At 35.6% G+C, this 23408-nt stretch overlaps 1 protein-coding gene and 1 pseudogene across 1 annotated transcript; both read right to left on the reverse strand.

Annotated features, from left to right (window-relative positions):
* Window positions 1-794: 794 nt before the first annotated feature.
* Window positions 795-1811, reverse strand: LOC109117692 (annotated as a pseudogene).
* A 13945-nt stretch (window positions 1812-15756) lies between these two features.
* Window positions 15757-16194, reverse strand: LOC109117695 (putative gustatory receptor clone PTE03). Its single transcript, XM_033757618.1, has one exon. It carries the CDS (start codon window positions 16192-16194, stop codon window positions 15757-15759), a length of 438 nt encoding a protein of 145 aa, XP_033613509.1.
* Window positions 16195-23408: the final 7214 nt, after the last annotated feature.

Here is a 23408-nt window from a genome sequence, read left to right on the forward strand (position 1 = left end):
TCCTAAGTCAGTGGGACAGGACATGAAGGTGCATTGAGGACACCATTTAATGCCCCACAGAGATGGAGTCTGGTTTTTCCATAGCAGTGTTCCATATGAAGGAACCTAGGGAAAGACATGCAGGTTTCTTTCTCTGACATCCAGAGCAGGTGTGACACTTGACACATCCCTTTCCTGCAGTCACTTGGTGACCTGGATGACATACTCTCCCAGATTGAAGTTCTACTTTTTTCTAGTAAATTCCCTGCAAAAAATATTTGTAATAACAGGTAATTTTATTAATTTTCTGAGTTTATTAATGGTAAGGTTTGTTTTTTCTTGTTAATGTTAAATACATTTTCACTAGTGAAATTCACAATCATCTCAACTTGCTATTATATAATTAGGCCATTTATTGAAAAAATAAAATTGATGATGCTAGATACTTGTTGTACCTCTGAAGGAAACAGTTTACAAGTATCACATCCCATTATTAACTTCACAAAGCATGAAAGTCCACTGCTATGCTTTCCAAGAGGAATAACACTAGGATGTAATTCTAAAGACCCAACCATCAGATCAGGAAGAAGCTATTTTTAAAATATGATGATAGTTTGTTTTTTTTCAAAATTTTGCTCCTCTTTACATTTCCTGCTCCAACTTGCTTTACTAAGGGCATGCATATTTGAAAAAAGTGCAAGAATTAGAGTCTGTCTACAGTTTCTTCAACATGAACAATTTTTTTTACAAATGAAATAAAAAGCAATGTCATGTTTGAAACTGTAAAGTAATATACTTGAACATTACATTTCTGATCATGCTAGTTGCTGGTAATTTATTAACCCGGAACATTTTATTTTGAATATAGTATGCACAGGTCCACACAAATGATATAATAGAAGAAAATCTATCCTAGCAATAAGTTTCCACAAAGCCACTTTCATGTCCCTGTTCCTCAGACTATTGATAAAGGAGTTTATCATTTGAGGGACCACAGGATACATCACTGAAGCCATTGCAGCCTTTGTTGATGAGTCAGTTATTAGGGAACTGATGTACACCCCCAAACCTGTCCCATAGAACAAGGTGACAACTGAGAGATGAGAGCCACAAGTAGAAAAGACTTTATACTTTCCTTCAGACGATGGCATTCTCAAGATTGATGACACAATGTGAACATAAGAAAGCATGATTCCAAACACAGCAACACCACCAAAGATGCAAGTTTCCACATATATTACTATGTTATCAATGAGTGTATCAGAACAAGTGAGCCTGATAATCTGGGCAAGTTCACAGAAGAAATGGGGCATCTGGGGGTCTGTGCCAAAGGACAGTCGCAGCAACAATAAACCATGGAGTAGACCATACATAATGCTAATAGACAAAGAGACTAGGCTCAGTAAAACACATAAGCGCAGGTTCATGATGACTGTGTACCTAAGTGGATGGCAGATGGCCACATAGTGGTCATAGGCCATTACTACAAGAACACAACTTTCAAAATCTGCCAAAGTCAATACTAAACAGACCTGGGCAAGGCAGCCTGACTAGGAGATGCTCTGATCATGTGTTTGGATGTTCACCAACATGTTTGGGACTGATGTTGTGCTTAAACAGATGTTACTAAAGGAAATAGTGACAAGAAAAAAATACATGGGGGTGTGGAGACAGGAGCCACAGCTCACAGCAAGGATGATCATTAGGTTTGCAGAGATAGTGACCAGATGCATGAAAAGAAAAAGGCTGAAGATGAGAGGCTGAAGTTCTGGATCATCTGTGAGTCCCTGGAGAAGGAATTTGGAGACAGCTGTTTGGTTTCTAAATTCCATGAGTTGATGATCTGATCTGAAAGAAGTAAGGAAAGATAATAAAATATAGAGACCAGAGGAAGCTACAAGTAACAGGGCAATGTGTTAGAACATCATCCCATGGATGCCTTTATCTTTTGGATTTTCTTTCACAATTTTGGATTAAAAATTGTGTTACTAATTCTCCAATTGTGTGGAATTTGTTTATGGAAGCTCTAATGAGTGTTACACCCACAGATATCCCTTCTTAGCATATTCACAAGAAAAAAATTGAATGGAAATTTATTTCATAAAAGTCATTGTGTTTGAAAAATGCCTGATTTTTCTCTGAGTGAGATAGGACATGTCACTGGAAAAGTGAAAGTTGGACAAGATGAGAAGCTAATGAGTGTCAGAGCACACATATAAAGTATGATAAAATACAGTGAATGCTTTCAGGTTTTAAAATATATTACAATGAAAAGTGCATTGCCTGTAATCACCCTCAAAATACTACCCCTCATCTCCAATACGATTTGTTCCAGGTGTTCTTCCTGCTTCTAAAGTGTTTTTACTTTTTATTTTTTCTGCTACAGGGGCTTGAACTCCTGTCTTTGTGCTTGTGGGGCAGGTGTGGTGCCATTGAGCTTAATATCTGCCCTTGAGTGTGTGCTTTTCCAGTGCCATAGCTGCCTCCATGCCCTGCATTGTTTCAAAGCATTCATCTTTCGTGTGCATTTTGAGTTTTGGAAAAACCAGAAGCTTCTCAGTGCCTGAAGTAGTAAACAAGGGGATGGGAACACAGCATAGTGGTTTTGTTTTATTTTTCAAGCCTTCTATTCCATTGGATGTCACTTGGTAGCAATATGCACTTTATTTATCATTACATCTCATCAAGAGGCTCAGTAAGGAGGACTTCCAGAAGTGCTTCAAAATGTGCCAGGAATGATAAAATAAATACCACATTTTCTCTATCCATCTTCTGCTGATGAACATATAGGCCATTTTCAAGACTTAGTTATTATTACTTGTGCTGCGACCAACATTGATATGCATGGATCACTGTGATATGATGTTTTAAATCTTTGGAGAGATAACTAGAAAAAGCTGGGTTGAATGGATTTTTATCTTTAGCTTTTTGGGAACCTCTGTACTGATTTCCATAGTGGTTGTACTAATTTACATTCCTATCGGCAGCATAAAAGAATTCAGTTTTTCCCCTGCTACCTCATGAAAATTTGTTATTATTTGATTTCCTGTGATGCACCTTAAGACCATAATATTAAGAGAAATAAATCACAAACAAACTTAAATGTTGTATGCTTTGTCTTGTATGAGAAACCCATAGTATCAATGAATTAAAGAGTAAAATGAAATTGAGATAATAGCAGTTAGGGAGATAGACCTTTTGCAAATGTAAGGTAACAATGAGATGGAAAAGTGCAAGATTGGAGCTGGTGACAAAATAATTAAGATGTGTTATGTACATATACCCATTCTACATAAGGAATATAATCATTATGCACCACAGACATGTGTTAATAAGATTTTCAAAAAATAAAAATGGGATAAGTATATTTGAAACACAGGGGAGTTATGTGAAGGGGATTGATGGCAATATGATTTTTACTTTAATGAGTTTTTAAAATATAAACAAGGGGAAAAATGAGAACCAAGACCTGTCATGTAAAGGTACAAGATCCCAGTAATGAATGTAACTGTACTATATACCTAGAATGTACCAATAAACTCAATTAAAAATATATAAACATTCACCATACATTTTGATAACATCTCATATATTACACTGTATCAAGTTGTAGAGACTTGACAGCAGAGTCTTGGGGATATTCTTCTCACTAGCCTATTTTTGTCCTGTTATCTTTCTTCCCCAAACTAAAACTACTTCAAACATCTACCCTCATAGCTAAAGTAGTGAGTAAGGGATTTCATCTTCCCTGTTTGAATTTAAGATGAATGATGCTCAACACCATACCTGAATATTAAAGATGGATGGACATTGAACCTGAATATTGAAGATGGATGCTGTGTCCCCAGGAAAAGCAGACAGACTAATGTGTAAGCAGGATCCTGGATAGAAAGTGTCATCTGTAGGAGGAAGCTTGGGGTGGCTTCCTTATCAGAGCATGGATGCATATTGATGTTTGCACTGGCTGACCCCTCCAGGCACTGTACCCCTTTGGGTCCTCAAAATCTAAAGGTCCTAATTAAACTATTTTTCACTATCACTCTAACCCCAGACAGACACACACTTAAAAAGCCAAGGCTACTTTGGTGTAGGGAAGGTGGGATGGGTAGAAGGGTAATAAGGGGGAAAAGAAAAAAATGTGAGATAATGAAAAGATGGAAATAAAGTGTTTATAGATGGGGAGGGGAGAAAAGGGTGAAGGGATTGCAGGGACAAGTGGAAAAAAAGAGAACCAAGACTTTTCATGTAGATGTACAAGATCCCAACAATGAATGTAACTGTACTGTATCCCTAAAATGTACCAATAAACTCAATTAAAGCTGGAAAAAAAAAACAAGGCTACGGAGGTGAAGAATTCAGGATGGGTGATATTCTGAACCTTGAGCCCCAGCGAGCCCCATTATCTGTCTCCGCTGTCCTTGCTCATCTTTGTTTAGGGACTTTGAACAAGACACATAACACTTCCCTAGTAGACTGCAGTATTACTTTTTATTTACAGATTAAAATCAGTAATCCTCTAATTCATGGTATCTGGAAGCATGGTCCCCATATGAAATGTGAAAATATGGTCTAAACATCGGTATCAACAGGGCAATTGTATATGTCAGCTAAATATTAGGAAAATGCAACATTTGTGTATGTCTTTCCTTATACAACACTAATGCTCATTGAAACCTAACTTTTGTTCTTTATAATTAGCACAGAAAAATTTCTTTAGAAAATTTTGATCTTTTTACAGTCTCTGTGGTAAAACATTATGCCACAAATTTGATAAAGACCTGGGCTTGCTTCAGCAGCACATATAACAAATTTGATAAACACAGTAGTGTTCTTCACATGAAGAGATGTTGAACTTAATTTTTGTTTCATCACTTTTAATTGAGGTATTAGTTGCATTACTACATCTGGAGAAGGTAGTAGCAGAGTGCAGATGTGCCTTTCACTCAGCACATGTGGTCAAATTTTAACCATTACTTCACAGGTGGAGATGCTACCTCATGTTAGGGCTCATTTTACCATCTTTTATATTTAAAGACTTCAAAGTTTGCATACATTGTTTGTCTTAATTAACAACATAGTTTGTTTCTACATGAATTTGTAATATATTATTTAAAGTTTATGACAATATGTATTACTTGAAGATCATGACATCATAACCTCATACCATTTTAAAATTTTTTTAGTACATATTTGCAATACATAATGTTGCATTTCTTTTATGCATTTGGTATATGTATATAACTCATCCTAACTCCTTTTTTATTCCCCTTTCCTTCTCTCTCTCTCTCTCTCTCTCTCTCTGTCTCCCATTTGAGAAAGACCTGTCTCCCTCATCCTATTATCTTTATTTTGGTCTTTATGTATAATTTCATTTCCTTGTATAAGAGAAAGTGTACAATATTTAAGCTTGTGTGTCTGATTTGTTTCACTTAACATCATTGTCTTAAGGTGTGGACTATTTATTATGCCCCAAACAGTTTATAAGCAGAGAAGATTGTATCTAGTTGCTCCATTGTTAGCTTAAGAAGTGAGTCTGATGGAATCCTACATGATGCATAGGAACATTTTGGGAGGTATAGACATTAGCACAGCCTCTTTAAAAATGGCCACAGCAGAGACCAAAATAATACCCTCTGATGCTATGGGGATTAATGTGAGATAATGCAACAGCCAAAGTCAGGGGGACTTGCACCCAAATTCCATTCTCCAAAATAAAACCTTTACTAAAAAGACAAAGTTAATTATTAACCACTACCTATATTTTTTTCTGTTCTTTTCCTAATTCAAGAGTGCTTTCTTTCTTCCTTTACAAGCCTTGCCTGCATTGGCAATATATCCATAGCAACTATACCTAGCCCCTTCTCATAACCCCCTTTCCCAAACATAACTATGATTGTGTCACCAATAAATATGAGGGGCTTTGTCTGTCCAGAGTCTTTTGCTTCTTGAACAACCCTGGCCATCCTGGTTCTCCATTTGTCTCTTTAATTCTTTATCTGAGTTTTTCTTCTCACCTTGCTCCATAGCTGGAGATCAGGACTCATCATGGGGCTCTCCAATATCAAGGTGTATTCACTGTCCTAAAAATGACTTCATCTTTCTTGTTGGCTGTCTTTCTTCACCAAATTAATCCAATACAGTTTAATGTTAAAGGGAAAAAAACAGAAACAATGTCTTTGTAAATAGGGAGGGGTGGAGGGCAGGAAGGGAGGGCATGGGAATGGGGAAAAATAAGAAAAAAATATATAATGTAAAGATATAAATCCCCAATGATGAATGTCATTGTATTGCATATTTAAAATGTTCCAATAAACATAATGATTTTTTTAAAAAAGTAATAGATGAAGAATTAAAAAAATTCAGCTGGCATATTTACATGTTTGAGCAAGGTTAACGTTTTCATATAATATAAAGAAACAATAATATTATAAGAAGATAAATTTTCACAGGTAGCAAAGAATGATTCAAACATAATATGTTGAGTGAAAAGAATGCAGGAGGAACTACGATTCATCTCAAAAAGCAAGGAGATAGCTCCTCTTTCGAGGTAAAGAGGACTCTGTGTCCTGGTAGGAAATTGGTTGCCAGGGTAAAGACAGAACTTTTATTATTTCAGGAGTATTGGTGAAATCAAAAGTTGGGCATGGCATGGTCACATGAATATGGATTTGAAACACCAAAAAGTTTCAGAAAAACACAATCAGAAAGAATTTAACCAATCTTACTGTGATGTAGAGTGTGGATGTTTATTTTTTTGATTTCATCAAATAACAGACATCAGTAAATAAAATATTATATATTAAAATATAATATACCTGGTTAGCCCAACCAGTCATCCAAAATGTTCTAAAGTGATATTCTAGAAAGTGTTGAGGAAGACTACAATTTCATTAACATCAATAGAAAGAATCCATTATGCAAGGCACGTAATTAAACAGAGGGGAAACACAGGGAAACAAGAACAGTAAAATAATATAACAAGGACAAACCAATACATTTCAGCTGTAACCGTCACTGTAAATGAAATCCACCAATCAAAATAAATAGTCTGGCAGAATGGACCAAGAAACAAGATCCAACAATATGTTGCACAAAAGAAACACATTTAACTCAAAATTAAATTTATATATTCAAAATCAAAGGATACAAAACAATAATTCATGCAACAGAAACCAAGAAAAACAGAAGGGGTAGCTACTCTATTTGCAGATAAAGTTAACTTCAAGGTAAGAATGATCAAGGGAGACAAAAAAGAAGACTATATACTTGTTAAGGGAAAACTCCAAGAGATAGAGATAAAAATCACAACGCAAACATTAACGAACATGAAAAATCAAATAAGCACATAAGCACTAATATAACTGTAATAGGGGACCTCAGTACACCACTGCCACAAATAGATAAATGAACTAGACAAAAATCAACAAAGAAATATCAGAACTGCACCAAACCTGTAAACAAATGGACTCTGTCAATGTCTACAAGGTGTGCCACCCCACAACATCAGAATACACATTCATCTTAGTTACACATTTAACTTTCTCCAAAACTGACCACATACTAGCTTGTGGAACATGCTGAAATAAATGCAAAGGAATTGAAACAATACATGCATATTATGTGACAATACTGCAATGAAACTGAAACTTAATGCCAAATGAAAATACAAAAACTACATAAACACATGGAAATTTGAAAAAAGAAAACAACTTCCTGAACCACCAAAGGGTCAAAGATAAAATTAAAGAAGAAATTAGACAGTTTTTATAATTAAACGATTATGAAAATACAACATATTGGAACTTGTGAGACACAAAGAAAGCAGAGCTACCAGGGAAATTAATAGCAGTTACTTACCACATCGATAAAACAGAGCAAACTCAAATAAACAACGTAATATTGAAGCTCAAGCTGTTAAAAAAAAGAATTCAAGTCCAAAGATAGCACAATGGAGAAATTTATGAAGATTAAAGCAGAAATTAATGCAATTGAGACTAAGAAAACAATACAAAGAATCAATGAATTGTAGAGTTGGTTCTTTGAAAGTTTGAAAAAAACTGACAAACCTCTTGTCAAACTCATTAGAAAAAGAAATAAAAGACTCAAATGCATAAAATTAATGATGAAAAGTGTATGGAAGGAGACGACAAGTGACACACAGAGAGGCAGCAGAATGGAAGTAAAATTAAAAAAAAAAGTTTATTCCATCAATGGAGATTGATCACACCTAATGGCAGTGCCCTGATGGACTCCTCTATTGGGTTACAACTCTTACTTTTATAGGGTTTTACAGCTTTGAACTTACTCAGTTGGTTATATTGCATTTTCACAGATACCCAAAACATGATAGCAAGGCAGTTGAATTTCAACCTGGATGCAGTTCTTTGTTAGGGAAGTTACCTTTTAGATTCATTCAATTGCCTACTCTAGCCAGGGGGAAGGGAGCTTGTTTGATTAACAAAGCTAACAATGGTTCTTTTCACTTACAAACTTTTGTGGGGAGGCTAGTTATCTCCAGTACTGGTTGATTCTGAACTAAGCTGGGTGAGGGGCAGAAGTTATCTTATATTGTGACATTTCCTAAATTTTCATTTATTAAGTTTTTCCCTATCAAAAGTACCAGGGATTTAGCTCAGTGGTGCCATGACTGCCTTGCTAGTGCAAGATCCTAAGTTCTATCATCAGTATTGAGAAAAAAAAAAGGAAAGGAGTGAAATCACAACAGATTCTTCAGAAATCAATATGTACTTCAAGAAACTATAATCTAATAAGATGGAAAACACAGACAAAATGGACAGACCAGTTCCTAAATACACGTGAGTTACCAAAGCTGAATCAAGAAGATATAAAAGTTCTAGGGCCAAAGATTTAGCTCAGTGATGCCTCCACCTGCCTCTCAAGCCCAAGTTCCCAAGCTCAAGCCCAGGTACAAAAATAAATAAATAAATAAACCAATGAAATTGAAGACACAATTTGAAACTTATTAACAAAGAAAAGCCCAGTTTTCAGTGGATTTACTGCTGAATTCTATAGAAAATGTAGATAAGATCTAATGTCATTACACCTCCAATTATTTAATGGAATTGAAAGGGAAGACATATTTTCAAAGTCAAACCTGGAATCAATCATTATCCTGAAAGCAAAACCAGGGATGTATCCAACCATGAAAGAGAAATAGGCCAGTTCCCCTAATGAACATAGATGCAAAAATACCCAAAAAGATGCTGGCAAAAAAATGCAGCAAATCATCTGGAAGATTATACACCATGGCCAAGTAGCATTCATCCCAGGGATGCAGGGATGGTCCAACGCATGTGAATCAATAAATGTGGTACATCACATCAACATAGCCAAAGACAAAAACATGTATCTCGGGCCAGAGATTTAGCTCAGTGGTTCTGCTGCCTGCCTTGCAAGCACAAGGACATGAGTTTGATCCCCCATACCAAAAAACAAAACAAAACAAAACATATATCTCAATAGATTCAGAGAAAGCATTTGACAAAGTCCAACATACATTCATAGCAAAAACCTTACAGAAAATTGGAATTGATGGACTTTATCTCAATATGATTAAAGGCTTCTATGACAAACCAACAGTCAATATCATACTAAATTGTAAAAAACAGAACACTTTCACTCTAAAATCAGGACAAGTCAAAGGTGTCCACTATTTCCACTTCCATTCAATATAGCTCTGGAAATGTTAGCCAGATCCATTAGACAAGAAAAAGAAATAAAATAAGTGAGGATAGAAAAGGAAGAAGTTAAATTAGCATTATTTGCAGATGACATGATATTCTCCCTATAAAACCTGCAAAACTCCATCAAAATTTCAGATTTTTTTAATTAAATAAGTTTATTTGTACATTTTAGGTATACATAATGATCACTTTCATCATAGGGAATTTGTACTTGTACATGATATTTCTTGATTTGTATTTTTTCATTTACTTCCCCTGTGTTCAACCCCATCCCCCCTCCTTATTTACAAAACTTCGTATTCATTATTTCCTTCTTTTTTCATTCTTTTCCTTTCTCTTCCTTTCTTCCACCTGACCTCTCTATATTTCCCCTACTCATTTGATCATTTTCTTTCTGTTTTGCAATACCTACTATGCATTTTGGTCCTCAATCATACTTTCTGTTTCTAACACCAAAGAAACAGTGCAGTATTTACCCATGTGTGTTCAATTGATTTTAATTAAGAGCATGGTCTTGAGGTGCATTCTTTTAGCTGTAAATATCACAAATTTTTTTCTTGGTGGCTGAGTAGTACTCCATTATATTTTTTAAAAAATCTTAATTTTTGATTCATTGATTGATGGGCATTTTAACTGTTTCCAAGATTTAGCATAAACTGTGCCACCATAAACATGAGTATACTTATACCCCTGTGATGTGATGTTTTTGATTCTTTCCAGAAGATACCAAGAAGGGAAAGATCTGGGTCAAATGAAACTTCAAATCCTAGATTTTGAGGAAAGTCCACAGTATTTGCATAAGTCCACAGACTCATCAACAGTGCAGAAGGGTTCCTTTCTCCCCACAGCCTGGCCAGCAGTAGTTATTGATTGCCTTCTTGATAATAGCCATTCTTTCTGGGGTGAGATGTAATCTCAGTGTTGTTTCAATTTGCATCTCAGTCAGTGATATTGAACATTTTTCAAATATTTATTTACTGCCCCCCCATTGGTAACACGGATTGAACTCGGGTCCTTGTGCTGTGAGGCAGGTGGCAGAATCACTGAGCTAAATCCATGGTCCTGTTAATATCTTTCTCAATCTGAGAAGAATTCATTTCAATACCTTTTTTTCTTTTTTTTTTTTTTTTTGTATTGGATCCTTAAATTTGGGAAGTGTGATTGTTTTAGTTCTTTATATATTTTATATATTTGACCTTTGAGGAACAACTGATGAAAGTATTTCCCAAGGAGAACAACACCAGGTCCCAACCCAGCCGCCATCACTCAAGAGCAGGGAAGGTAGCCACGCAGGTGCCCCTGAACCCCCATAAGCCCCCCACCACCACCGCACTCTCAGACCTCCTGACTGTGCCAGTCTTTGAACCCACTCTGCAGAGGGAGAGGTGGTCATCAAGGGTATTTTTCTGATTTCCCAATTTTGAGCATCTTTAAAGAAAGGGTGTGGGAAGCCTGTAATAGAATGTGGTGGAGTTCAACCATTGAGAAGGTTGGGGAACTCAGTCTGGGCCTTGCAGCCTGAGGTCAGTCAGCGTCATGGGGTTCAGCCATCAGCTAACTGAGATCAGGGGTCTTGCATCCTCGCTCTGTCTGAACCATTAAATGGTAAATACACAATATTGAAATTTTGTTCACTGGAGACATGTTCTGGACTGCTGCTTGATTTCAATTTAATTCAAATGATTTAAGGGTGATAGACTAGTGACTACTACCGGTGGTCAGTGTCAAAGTTGTGCTTGATCTTAATGGGTTGCTGATTGTATCAGTAGGGGTAAAGCATTGTGGTTGATTTGATAAGCTGTTTTCTCTGATGTTATGAAGATGAGATTGTTTGTGAGTTGTTACAGACACAGAAGCTAGGGCACAAATATATCAGGAAGATTTGGGTGATAATCCAGAGATTAAACCAAGGACAGTCCAACAACAAAAATAAAAATGAGAAAACATTTAAGCAAGACATAAGGACAGACTTCCAGTTCACCAATGGCAAACAGCAGGGCAAATGAGGATGAAAAGGCTGATAGTGAACCACCAGGACACCCTGAACTCAAAGCAAAGGAAGTAACAAAACAGATCAATCAGGCTCTGGAAAAATTCAAAACACAAATAATTTCCCAGATAACCATAGAGATAGTGAGCAAAATGGAAGTCACGATTTGAGACTCTAGAGCAGAAACTGACAGAAAAATAGATGAGCTCAGGACCATGATAGAAGCCATGAAGGCCCAGCATAAGAAAGAAATGGAAAAAAATAAATGCCCAACATAGGAAAGAAATGGAATCCATAAAACAGATTCAAACAGATATCCAGGAGATTAAAAACACTATTGAAAGTGTATGCAACAGAATAAAAGAATGGGAAAATCGATTCTCAAATATAGAAGATAAGACTGCAGTCAGTGACCATGAAAAGAGAGGTCTCTTAAAAACAGTAAGAGATCATGAGAAATCGATCCAACAACTCCTAGATGATGCAAAGAAGAATAACAAGACTGATAGGAATCCATGAAGTAGCAGGAGAAAATACAAATGACTTAAAAAAGCTGTTCACAGAATTAATGACAGAAAACTTCCCAAACAGGGGGGAAGAATTTGACATTCAGATAACTGAGGCATATAGGACCCCAACTAGCTACAATAAAAAAAAATCTACACCTAGACATATAATAATCAAAATCCCAGAAACCCAACAAAAGAATAAAATACTACAGGCAGTAAGAGAAAAGAAACAAATCACATACAAAGGAAAGCCCACCAGAATCACAGCAGACTTTTCAACACAAACCCTTGGGAAAAGGAGAGCCTGGAATGAGATATTTCAAGTACTAAAAGAGAACGACCTCCAACCTAGACTGATGTATCCAGAAAAACTCTCTTTCAAAATGGATGGGGAAATAAGACACTTCCACAACAAAGAACATCTGAGAAACTACGTGAATACCAAACCAGCACTACAAGGAATTCTAAACAAGATCCTAGAAAAAGACAATGAAGGCAACAACACCATGAGGCCCAAAAGAGCAAATCAAATAGGCAAGGCAAGAAATTAAAAGGAGAGGGTGAAAAAGGAAAAAGAGTCAACAAAAGGCCAATAACATGTCAATAATAAGTCAGTATATATCAGTTATAATCATCAATGTTAATGGCCTCAACTCACCAATCAAGAGAAATAGACTGGCAAATGGCATAAGAAGCAAAATCCAACAATACATTATAAACAAGAAACACACCTAGTGCAAAAAGAAGCCCATAGACTGACAGTGAAAAGATAGAAAAAGATTCCCTATGTGACAGGAGCCCAGAAAAAAATAGGGGTAGCAATCTTATTTTCAGAAGTAAATTTCAAACCCAAACTGAATCTATAGATTTAGGACAGTACTGTTTCATACCTCTATGAATGTAAAATATCTTGTACCTGCTTTATGATACATAGTAGGGACTGTGCGTTATCAGAGCTACATTTAATGATATTACTCTAGAATGTTCTCTTTCCAGATGATGACTAAGATGCTAATAAAATAAAAATGGTCCCAGGAACCACAACAGCAACGGAACTTTGCTGTTTTCTGGATATTATTCTTTTCTTTGTTTTGTTTTGTTTTGTTTTTAATGGACCTGCTTTATGATACATAGTAGGGACTGTGCGTTATCAGAGCTACATTTAATGATATTACTCTAGAATGTTCTCTTTCCAGATGATGACTAAGATGCTAATAAAATAAAAATGGTCCCAGGAACCACAACAGCAACGGAACTTTGCTGTTTTCTGGATATTATTCTTTTCTTTGTTTTGTTTTGTTTTGTTTTTAATGGAATGTGCTGAAAATCTATAATTTTGTTCACGTAGGTTTGATTACAGAAACTAATAAAGTACTCTCTAAATAATGTAAAAAAGAATAAGATAAGACTATAACAGCAAGAAGCAATTTAAATATGTTCAGGGACCATTTTCATCTCCAGAATTAAGGATTATTTTAATGTTACATCATTGCCTTTTCTCTTTTACTTTCCTTTTTAGTTTTATTTTAGGATTCCCTATTTTTAATGTTCATACAGAGATTTCTTTAACTGAAATATCGAATAGTTTCTTTGGTGTGAAAACTATAATAGTACACAGGGTCCTAATGAGATAATTAATAATGTGAAATTAAAAGAAGTAAAGGGCTTAAGGTGTAGGGAAAGTGGGAAGGGTGGGGGAAAGGTAATAAGGGAGAGGAAAAAATATGAGAAAGTGACAAAATGGAAATAAAGTGTTTGTAAATGAGGAGGGGAGGAGGGGGTAAAGGGAGGGCCGGGACAAGGGGAAAAAATGCGAATCAAGACTTATTATGTAAAGGTACAGAATCCCAATGATGAATGTAACTGTATTGCATATCTAGATTGCACCAATAAACTCAATTAAAAAATAATAAAAAAAGAAAGTAAAAAAAATGGAAACAATGTCTTTATAAATAGAGAGGGGTGGAGTGGTTGAAGGGAGGGCAGGGGAATAGGGAAAAGAAGAATCAAGATATATTATGTAAAGGTACAAATCTCCAATAATGAATGTCATTATATTGCATACCTAAAATGTACCAAAAATAATTTTAATAAAAAGAATTAGACACCATAATGCTAAGTGCAATGCACTAGACTCAGAAAGTTAAAAAAAAGTTTTCCATATAAAAGTAATCAAAAGTCAATAATGCAGAGATAAATGTAAACTAGAAGTAGATTTGTGAATATAATAAAAGGGATCAGAGGGAGAGGATGCAAAGGGAAAGAAGTAGAACAGAAAAAACAGTGCGAATAGGGAAGAGTGGAGGGGTTGAAGAGAGGGAAGGGAAGTAGGAAAAATAAGAATATACATATACTATGTCATGGTACAGATATCCTATGGTAAATGTCATATTATATACCTAAAATTACCAATAAAATAATTTTTTGAATTCCTCATGTATTTTCCAATGTATCATTGTTTATAAAAGAGATGCTAGGAAAAGTGGATATAGAATTTGTGGAGATGGGAACGGTATCTGAGGAAATGAGGAGAAAGGAAAAGGAAGGAGAGGTAAAAACGGTCAAGATTTGATATGTATATGGAGGAGATGAAAGCAAGTATTATGTTCTCCAAGCATATAGCAACAAGATGCTTTAAACCTTTATTTACTATATGACATATTGGTTCATAATTGCCATTCAATGGAAGAAAAAATAATCAGCCCCTCTCCCACAACACATGCATACACACAGAGAGAGACTAGCAAACATATTTTCATAACATGATAACTTAAAATTTTATTTTTGATGAAAAGCTAACCACACAGATGTTTAAATTATTTCCTTTCAGAATTGAATTGTCAGTTTCTGATAGATGAAGAGAACTTCAGAGATATCGGATGCAGGCATTTGATAACTTGTGGTGTTCACATGTGAACATAATCTTCTAGTTTCAGGTTTTCCCTCCACAGAATAGAAGCCATCAGAGCAATCTATTGTCGTGAATGAAGTGGCAAACCCTCAGATGGGAGGTGGAGTTAAACTAGGTCTTCAGGTAAGAATTCCAAAACTATACCCATGGCACTACCACTAGCTTGAGGCTGGTTCTTTACAAATAGTGAAACTCTTATTTAGCTCCCACCTTTTCCCATAGTCTTGCTGTCATTAACATTCTCCTGAGAAGTAGCCCCTCATGGAAAAGCAGGAATCTTCTGCTCATGTGATTTCTTCTGTGTAAAATGACCATGAAATCAAGCTCAGAATATCAACATGAATTTTCACAAATTACAGGGTCAGATAACACTAAAGTTATTTTTCAAATGTAAATTGAAACATCCTTCACCATCATGGCATCTAAACTTTAAAGCCTATGGACTTGGTTGTGGGAGTGTCTATTATATTGTCTTACTCAGAGCACCTGTATTTTCATTCATTCTGGAAGCTGAAGTTCAAAGCACATGAGACAATCTCAAAAAAGGTAGTCTGATGAGTTTCTTCAAGGCTTCTTTCACATCTCTGTTCCTCAGGATATAGAGAAATGGATTCGTCAGTGGATGGACCACCATGTACATCAATGAAGCAATTGCAGAACTAGTCAATCCAGAGCTAGCATACAACCCAAAAACTGTTCCAAAGAAGAAGGAGACAACTGAGAGAAGAGATCCCAGGTAGTAAAGGCTTTATACTTTTCCCTAGCTGAAGGCATTCTCAGGATGGATGAAAAAAATTTAATGTAAGAGCAAATAATTCCAACAAGAGAAACAGCACCCAATATGCCAGGCACTTCATATGCTAAGATGTTATTCACGAAGGTATCAGAGCAAGTGAGCTTGATGACCTGGGAAAATTCACAGAAGTGTGAGATCATCAGGTCTGTGTACAAGGAGAGCCGCAGCAACACTAGACTGTGATGCAGCACATCCACAATGCTGATGGACATGGACAGTGCAATCAGTGGGACACACAGATGGGGATTCACATTGACCACATATCTAAGGGGGCTGCAGATGGCCACATAACTGTCAAAGGTCATCAGTCAAGCAGAAAGTTTTCCAGTCCACCAAAAGCTAACACAAAGTAAGTATGGATGAGGTACTCTTTGCAACTGATGGTTTCATGCTGTGTCTGGATGTCTACAATCATCTTTGGAATGAGGTGGAGCTGAAACAGATGTCAGTGAAGGACAGGTTGGACAGAAGAAGTACATGGGGGGTGTGGAGGTAGGAGTCAGAGATGATGGCAAGGATGCTGAGCAGGTTCCCAAGCACCATGACCAGGTACAGGAACAGGAACATACCAAGGAGAAGGGGTTGAAGGTCTGGCTCCTCTGAAAGACCCAGAAGTAGGAATTCTGCTAATTTTGTGTGGTTTTCTGATTCCATATTTTTGAAGAGGCTGTTGAGAAAGCACAGGACATGAAACAAAGACTACATCCTTTCTTTTAGTAAACACACATATATTGTAAAGGGAAGTATATATTACTAATCTTTTCACCTTCTTATATCTCACTTATCACATTTTCTACTATCCACTGTATTGCACTGATTATAGAAATGTTAGTCACTAAAAACCTTGTACCAACTAATAGGAATCCAGTATGAAACAACATATATGGCTTTTCTCTTGAGTATTTGCTAAACACTTAAATGATCAAGAAAATTAAAAATAATCTATACTAAAACTAAATAAACAATAATCACTTTAATCAATATTTTAATTGAGACATACTGGCTGTAGTGGTTGCTCTGTAAATAAGAAAAAAAATGCAACTTTATGAGAACCCACAGTGTCCTCATTCACTTAATGGGGAAACATTTGAAAAATGTTATGGGGATGTTGCAGAGTTGAGAATGAGAACACAATTTCAAAATAATATTTCACCTATGAGACTGTTAATAATTCTGTTTTGATTTGTTTTTGTCAGAGATACAAATGAACTGCCTGCTAAAATTGCTAACAGAAGGGAAGCAATGCTAAGGAGAAATCGTAGAAAGAGAAGGCACAGAACAACTTTTAAGAAAAACATTTTGTTTGATGACCACACATTTAGGAAGGAAACTCCAAGTGAGAATCTTGCATATATAAAGAAGTAAGAAAAGTGAACAAGTCAATGAAAAATGACATCCATCCACATTTCTATGTGCATTAAATAAATTGTCTAGCAGTGAGAATAAATAAAGCAGACCTAAGGGCTGGGAATGTAGCTCAGTGGCGCCATGCCTGCTGGGCAAGCTGAAGGTCCTCAGTTCAATCCCAAGTACTGAAAAAAGTAAATAAATAAACAAAAAAGAAAATGAAAGAAAGAAAATGAAAAAGGAAATAAAGCAGATCTAGATATAGCCACAAAATAATAAAAATATAAAAAAATTTAATTGCATAACAAGACATTTAGAGTATGTTAATATATAAATCTTTTTTAAATTTATTTTTTCTCATTGAGTTTATTGGTACTTTTTAGGTATACAGTATGGTTACATTCATCATTGGGATCTTGTACCTTTACATAACAGGTCTTGGTTCTCATTTTCTCCCCATACATCTGCCCTCCCTTCACCCCCTCCTCCCTTCCCTATTTACAAAAACTTTATTTCCATTCTTTCATTTTCTCAGATTATTTTCTTTTCCCTTATTTCCTTTCCCCTAGTTTTCCCACTTCCTCTACACTAAAAGTGTAAATAAATGCTTTAAAATATCACAGATGTTAAATTATTTGCTTATGAAACATTTTAAGTATTCAAAAAACATATAAAATCAACAGAGATCTGAGTGTACACCATACACAAATAATTGACATTATATTGCCATATTCATATTACATATTGTTATATATTAAAGAATGCATACTTCCACTTATATATAATTTATCAGATAAGGATCATGATCACCTTTCCCCTTGGAATCACTAACCACACTGAAGTTGATACTGATGATCTTTCTATAGTTTCAATACAGTGATTCAATCTATAAACCATGTTCTTGTTTTGCTTACTTTTATTTTTAAAAACTGAATCTGTAATAGTTGTATATATTGCTGGGTTTTAGTGTGAAATTCCCATTCATGAATACAGAAGGCACTGATCAAAGGTATGCACTGTTCTTCTACCCTTCCCTTCCAAATTTCTCTCAAAAACTCCTAATCATTAGTCTACTTTCAGGTAAACTTATTTTAAAGTTTTCACATACGAGACAAAATAGCTTCTGCTTTCAAAAGCAAAACATTATGTATTATACATTGCATTTTTCATTGAATGGTGAAAAACAGTATAATGTTTTTATATAACTTTAATGTATTTACTTGCACTAATGCCTTATACCACACATTATATATCCATACATTACATATATACAGGCATGCATATATATATATAGACATACTTATGCTGTCATTTAATATTGTGTAATTTGTAAAAAACAAAGATATATCTGAAGAAGGATTAATATAAATATTTTTCAAAAAGAAGGAAGATACAGTAGAACATAACTGATATGTTTATGCATGTTTTTGTTACTTAAAGGATTCTGCTTGCAAAATACCAACAATGGCTACTTCTAGATGCAAGGATATGTGTTAATTTATTCTGGATTGTTTTCTGTGATATTCAGCCTTTTAATTTCTCAGGATTTCATAGACTAGTGTGCAAGCTAATGTGTATTGGGATCTGCTTTCCTCTCCACCTGCTGTCTTGTGAAATATTCATGAACCAGTAAAAGTGTCCACTATGTATATGCTCCATAATTAAACAGGGAAGGGAAGAATAAGAAGAGCTGGCCATATATCTTTGCACCTTACCAAATACAGGACAGAGAATTACAGAACATCCTTCAAGGTGAGCAACAGAATATTACTGAACCCAGGGGCAGAGTTAAACATTAGCAGAGTGAAAACTATTGCATAAAAGAGGCAAACATCTGAAGATGATGACAACTAGGCAAATGCCACACAACTGACTGAGCTCTGTTCCTGTACCTCATGTTTCATCTCCTAGCTCACAAGAGGAACTGATAGACAAACACCTGTCATTATTGACAAAAGGTAAAGCACCAGACTTAACCTGACCTGGGTGCCAACACTAAGGAAGGACATTCTGATCTTGGGTGGATGGGATGGAAATAAATGGATGCTCTCTTCTGGGGAACATGGAAAGATAGAGAAGCACCTGGATCATGTATAGAAATGTTGGTCGCTGATCTGTGTCAGGGCTGCTGCCTCCGGACCTGGCTGAGGCTCTGGGGGTGCAGCCACAGGTAATCTATTTGCAGTCTCTGTGAACCTTGGATTTCAATATCCAAAGCTTCTCATTAATCAATATGTTTAGTCTTGTGGGATTGTATGGCAATGTAAATCCATAGAGAGTAAGCCTGAGACATGAAGAACTTGTCTTTGGTTGATTCTCTCACCTGGAGGTCAATTTTATGTCACCTTCTTCCCTCCACTTTTTCGTTTTGGCTCACTTGCATTTCAAGTACCTTGCCGTCCTCAACATATTTTGGTTCTGTTGTTGATTTCTAGTTTTACTCAAAACTGGAATTACACACACTTAAAGAAAATAAAAATTTGTATAAATATTTTAATACTAAATGTATTGAGATATCATGAGATTAATGCAAGTTTTCTTTGGCCTCTACAATTAAAAGAGGTGGCCACTGACTTCCAGAAATTTATTATTATGTCAAACTGCTTCTGGGATAACCATGGTCATTGAGATTGCTGCATGTGCATTTTCAACTTGTTTTCTAAGGACCAGCAATGAAGTGGGTTGTGTGTGATGTAGGACATTCACTAGAGTCCTCATTAAGAGGGTAATACCATCAACACCATCTGTTAAGAAACCATACTCTTTTTTTCCTGAAGTGTGTATGCATTTCTTGTTCTCTCTCTATAAATATAGATATATAGGTACATACATATATATATATATTCCTTTTATAAATTATTGTGAAAATATAATCAATGTGTGTAAAAATAAAAATTCAGAGGTCTAATACTATGTATGTTTCATGGAACATTAATTTTGCTTATGAATATTGCATACTAAAGAAAATATACAGTGTAATCATGATATATATTTCAGTTATCTTAATAATATATTGTTACTAAATATTCTATATAATTAAAATGCACAAACATGACTTTCTCTTTTTTAAAGTTTTATTAAATTATAATTAGCATACAGTAAGAAAATATACAAACTGTGTTTATTATCATATATACAGATTTAAAACCAGATTAATAAGCCAAATATATATAAAACAATTAAGATAAGTGTGCTAAGTCAGGCTGCACTTTTAGATATATTTTCCATGCTGGATTATTATCAGTAAGTTTTCAATTATTTGGATGTTCTAGAATTTGCTTTCCCATTTCACTGTGCGGAGACAGTTGAGTTATTTTAGTTTGGGGGAAGTACCAATATAATCATTTGAAACACTGTTTACAATTCTCTGTAGAGACATATGTTTTCATTTTCTTTTGGGAAAATTCTGCACAGTGAATGAAGGATGGATTATGAAGTAGATAAATCATCAACTGGTTTAGAAATGATGGCAGTGTTCTCCAATGTACAGTTTGTTTTCTCAATGTAGTGTTAAAAATAAATATTTTCCAGCAGTGTATGAGAATTCCAGGCTCCTTGGCGTTTTTATAGCCTTTTGGTTGTGTTAGTCTTTTTAATTACAGCCTTAAAAATGTTTTTTAACATTAAATTGTGGCTTCACTATGCATTTTTTTTATTCATTGAGTTTACTGGTACATTTTAGGTATACATTATGACTACATTCATCATTGTGAATTTCTACACATACATGATACATCTTGGTTTTCATTTTCACACCATTCCCCGGCCTTCAACACCTCAACCCCTCCCTTTTTACAACAGCTTTGTTTACAGTTTCTTTTTTCTTTTCTCATTTTTTCTTTCCTTTCTTTCCTTTCCCCCATCCCCTCCCTAATTTCATTTCTCTTCTGTCCCTTTTCTTTCTATTTCACATTATCTACTATACATTTTGATACTCATTTACACATTCAGTTTCTCACAATAGAGAAAATACTCAGAATTTGCACATGTGTGTCCTATTTGTCTCACTTAAGAGTGTGGCCTTGGGCGGGGAATTTAGCTCAGTGGCCTGCCTTGCAAACGCAAGGACCAAAGTTCAATCCCTGGTACCAAAAAAAAAAAAAAAAAAAAAAAAAAAAAAAGAGTATGGCCTCACTGTGCACCCATTTACCTATAAATATGTCTATTTTATCATTCTTTATGGATGAGTAGTACTCCATTTTACTATATTTTATTATTTAAACAAAACCAATTCTTTATCTAGTCAGCATTTGGTGGGCTTTTGGGCTGTTTCCAAGATTTAGCTGTTATAAAATGTGCTGCTATATACACGGGTGTGCATATATTGCTGTGGTATTATTCTCTTAATTATTTTGGGAAGATACCCAGGAAGGGAATAGCTGGGTCAAATGGGTACTCTAATCCTAGTTTTTAGAGGAATCACCACACTGATTTCTAAAGTGGTTGCAACAGTCTATATTCCCACAGGCAGTGGAAAAGTGTTTATTTTTCCCTATATCGCTGCCAGTATTTGTTATTGGTTGAATTCTTGATGTCATTTTTTCTGGAATGAGGCGAAATCTTAGTACTGTTTTCATTTGCATTTCTCCAATGACCAATGATTTGAGCACTTTTTCATGTTTGTTTTTCTTACCTCTTCATCTGAGGAATTCATTTATTTCAGATGCCCATTTGTGATTTGGTCTTTAAAATCAGGGGTGTTGATTTTTAATGTTCTACGTGATCTAGATAGTAGATCTTTGTCTGAGGATCAGGTCATAATTTTTCCCCATTTTGTGTCTCCTCATTCTGATGGTGGCCTGTGGGGAACAGGGAAAGGGGACTTTCCTAGAACCTCTGCAGTAAGTCCTAGTTTCCAGTGAGCCATGACAGCACAAGGTGAAATGACTTATTATACAGGAAAGATAGAGGAAATGAGACTTTGAGAAGAAGCTGAGCATTGGGACTGATCCATTCTGCTCTGGGCAACAAAGACCAAAGTCCCTCAGGAGAAACAAATGTAACAGATGTCTCGGTGCAGAGAGTTCAGTCCATCAGAGCAACAAGTGTAAAAGGTCATTCAGAGAGCGGTGGCAACAAAGCAGCAGTGGTGGTGGCAGTGGCTGCCAAAATCCTGGAACAATACAGAACTACACAGGTGAAAGTTTTGCTCCTCCCGCGATGTCTTCAGCTGGTTTTTTCTCTTGTCCTGGAGCATCACAATATCACTGGACCACTGAGGTTCTAGCTGTGACTGCGGGTCAAAATGGAGTTATGTCTCCACATGCCTCAGCTGCCCTGTAGGGAGGAGAACTAGGCATAATCAAATGATTTTTCTAAAAATCATGTAGAATTACTCCCAACATCTCTCTCTCTCTCTCTCCTCTCTCTCTCTCTCTCTCTCTCTCTCTCTCTCTCTCTCATGTGAGGGTGCTTTTAGGGAAAAGTGAGCATGCCCAACAATGGGTTGTCCCTATATATTGTGAGGACCTACAGTGTGTGTGTGACTCACTTAGCTGTCTAAAATAAGCATAATTTCTCTTAATTTTGGATGTAAAAGGATTAAGAATCTAATAGTTTTATAAACAATTTTGGCTGAAAAACTTAAAACTCTTGTTGAACTTGTATAAATTTTATGTTCAGTTATACTTTTCTATTGAGTGTTCTCTGAGCATCAGGAAGATCTAATATTGAGCTCCCAAGTATTTGCTTGATGAGGGAAAAATGTACCTCCAGACATCCATGCCAGCTAACTTTGTATTTGTGCATCCCAGTCTTGTTCATGATTTTAGCATGAAAGTTTGCAATTTTTTGACCATTCAATATGGCGATGGATGTCAGTTTTTTATAAATAGTCTTTATCAGATCAAGATAGAAACCATCTATTCCAATTTTCTGTAGTGTCATCATGAATAGATGTTGACTATTGTTAATATTGTTGAAGATTTTTTTGCATCTATTGAGATAATCATATGGCTTTTATTTTTTGCTCTGTGAGTAGAGTGCATTACACGTCTGCTGGTATATTTTAGTGTCATTGTTGCTTAATTGTAGAAATCCTCTAATTCTTCTTTAATTTCCTCTATGACCAATTGGTTGTTCAGGAGAGTGTTATGTAGTTTCTGGGTCTTGATGTTCTTGTGGTTTCTTTTACTATTGATCTCCAATTCATGTATTGATTTGCATATGTTGA

The sequence above is a fragment of the Fukomys damarensis genome, unplaced genomic scaffold, assembly GCF_012274545.1.
Source record: "Fukomys damarensis isolate Sample0158 unplaced genomic scaffold, DMR_v1.0_HiC HiC_scaffold_30, whole genome shotgun sequence".
Lineage (NCBI taxonomy): Eukaryota > Metazoa > Chordata > Mammalia > Rodentia > Bathyergidae > Fukomys > Fukomys damarensis.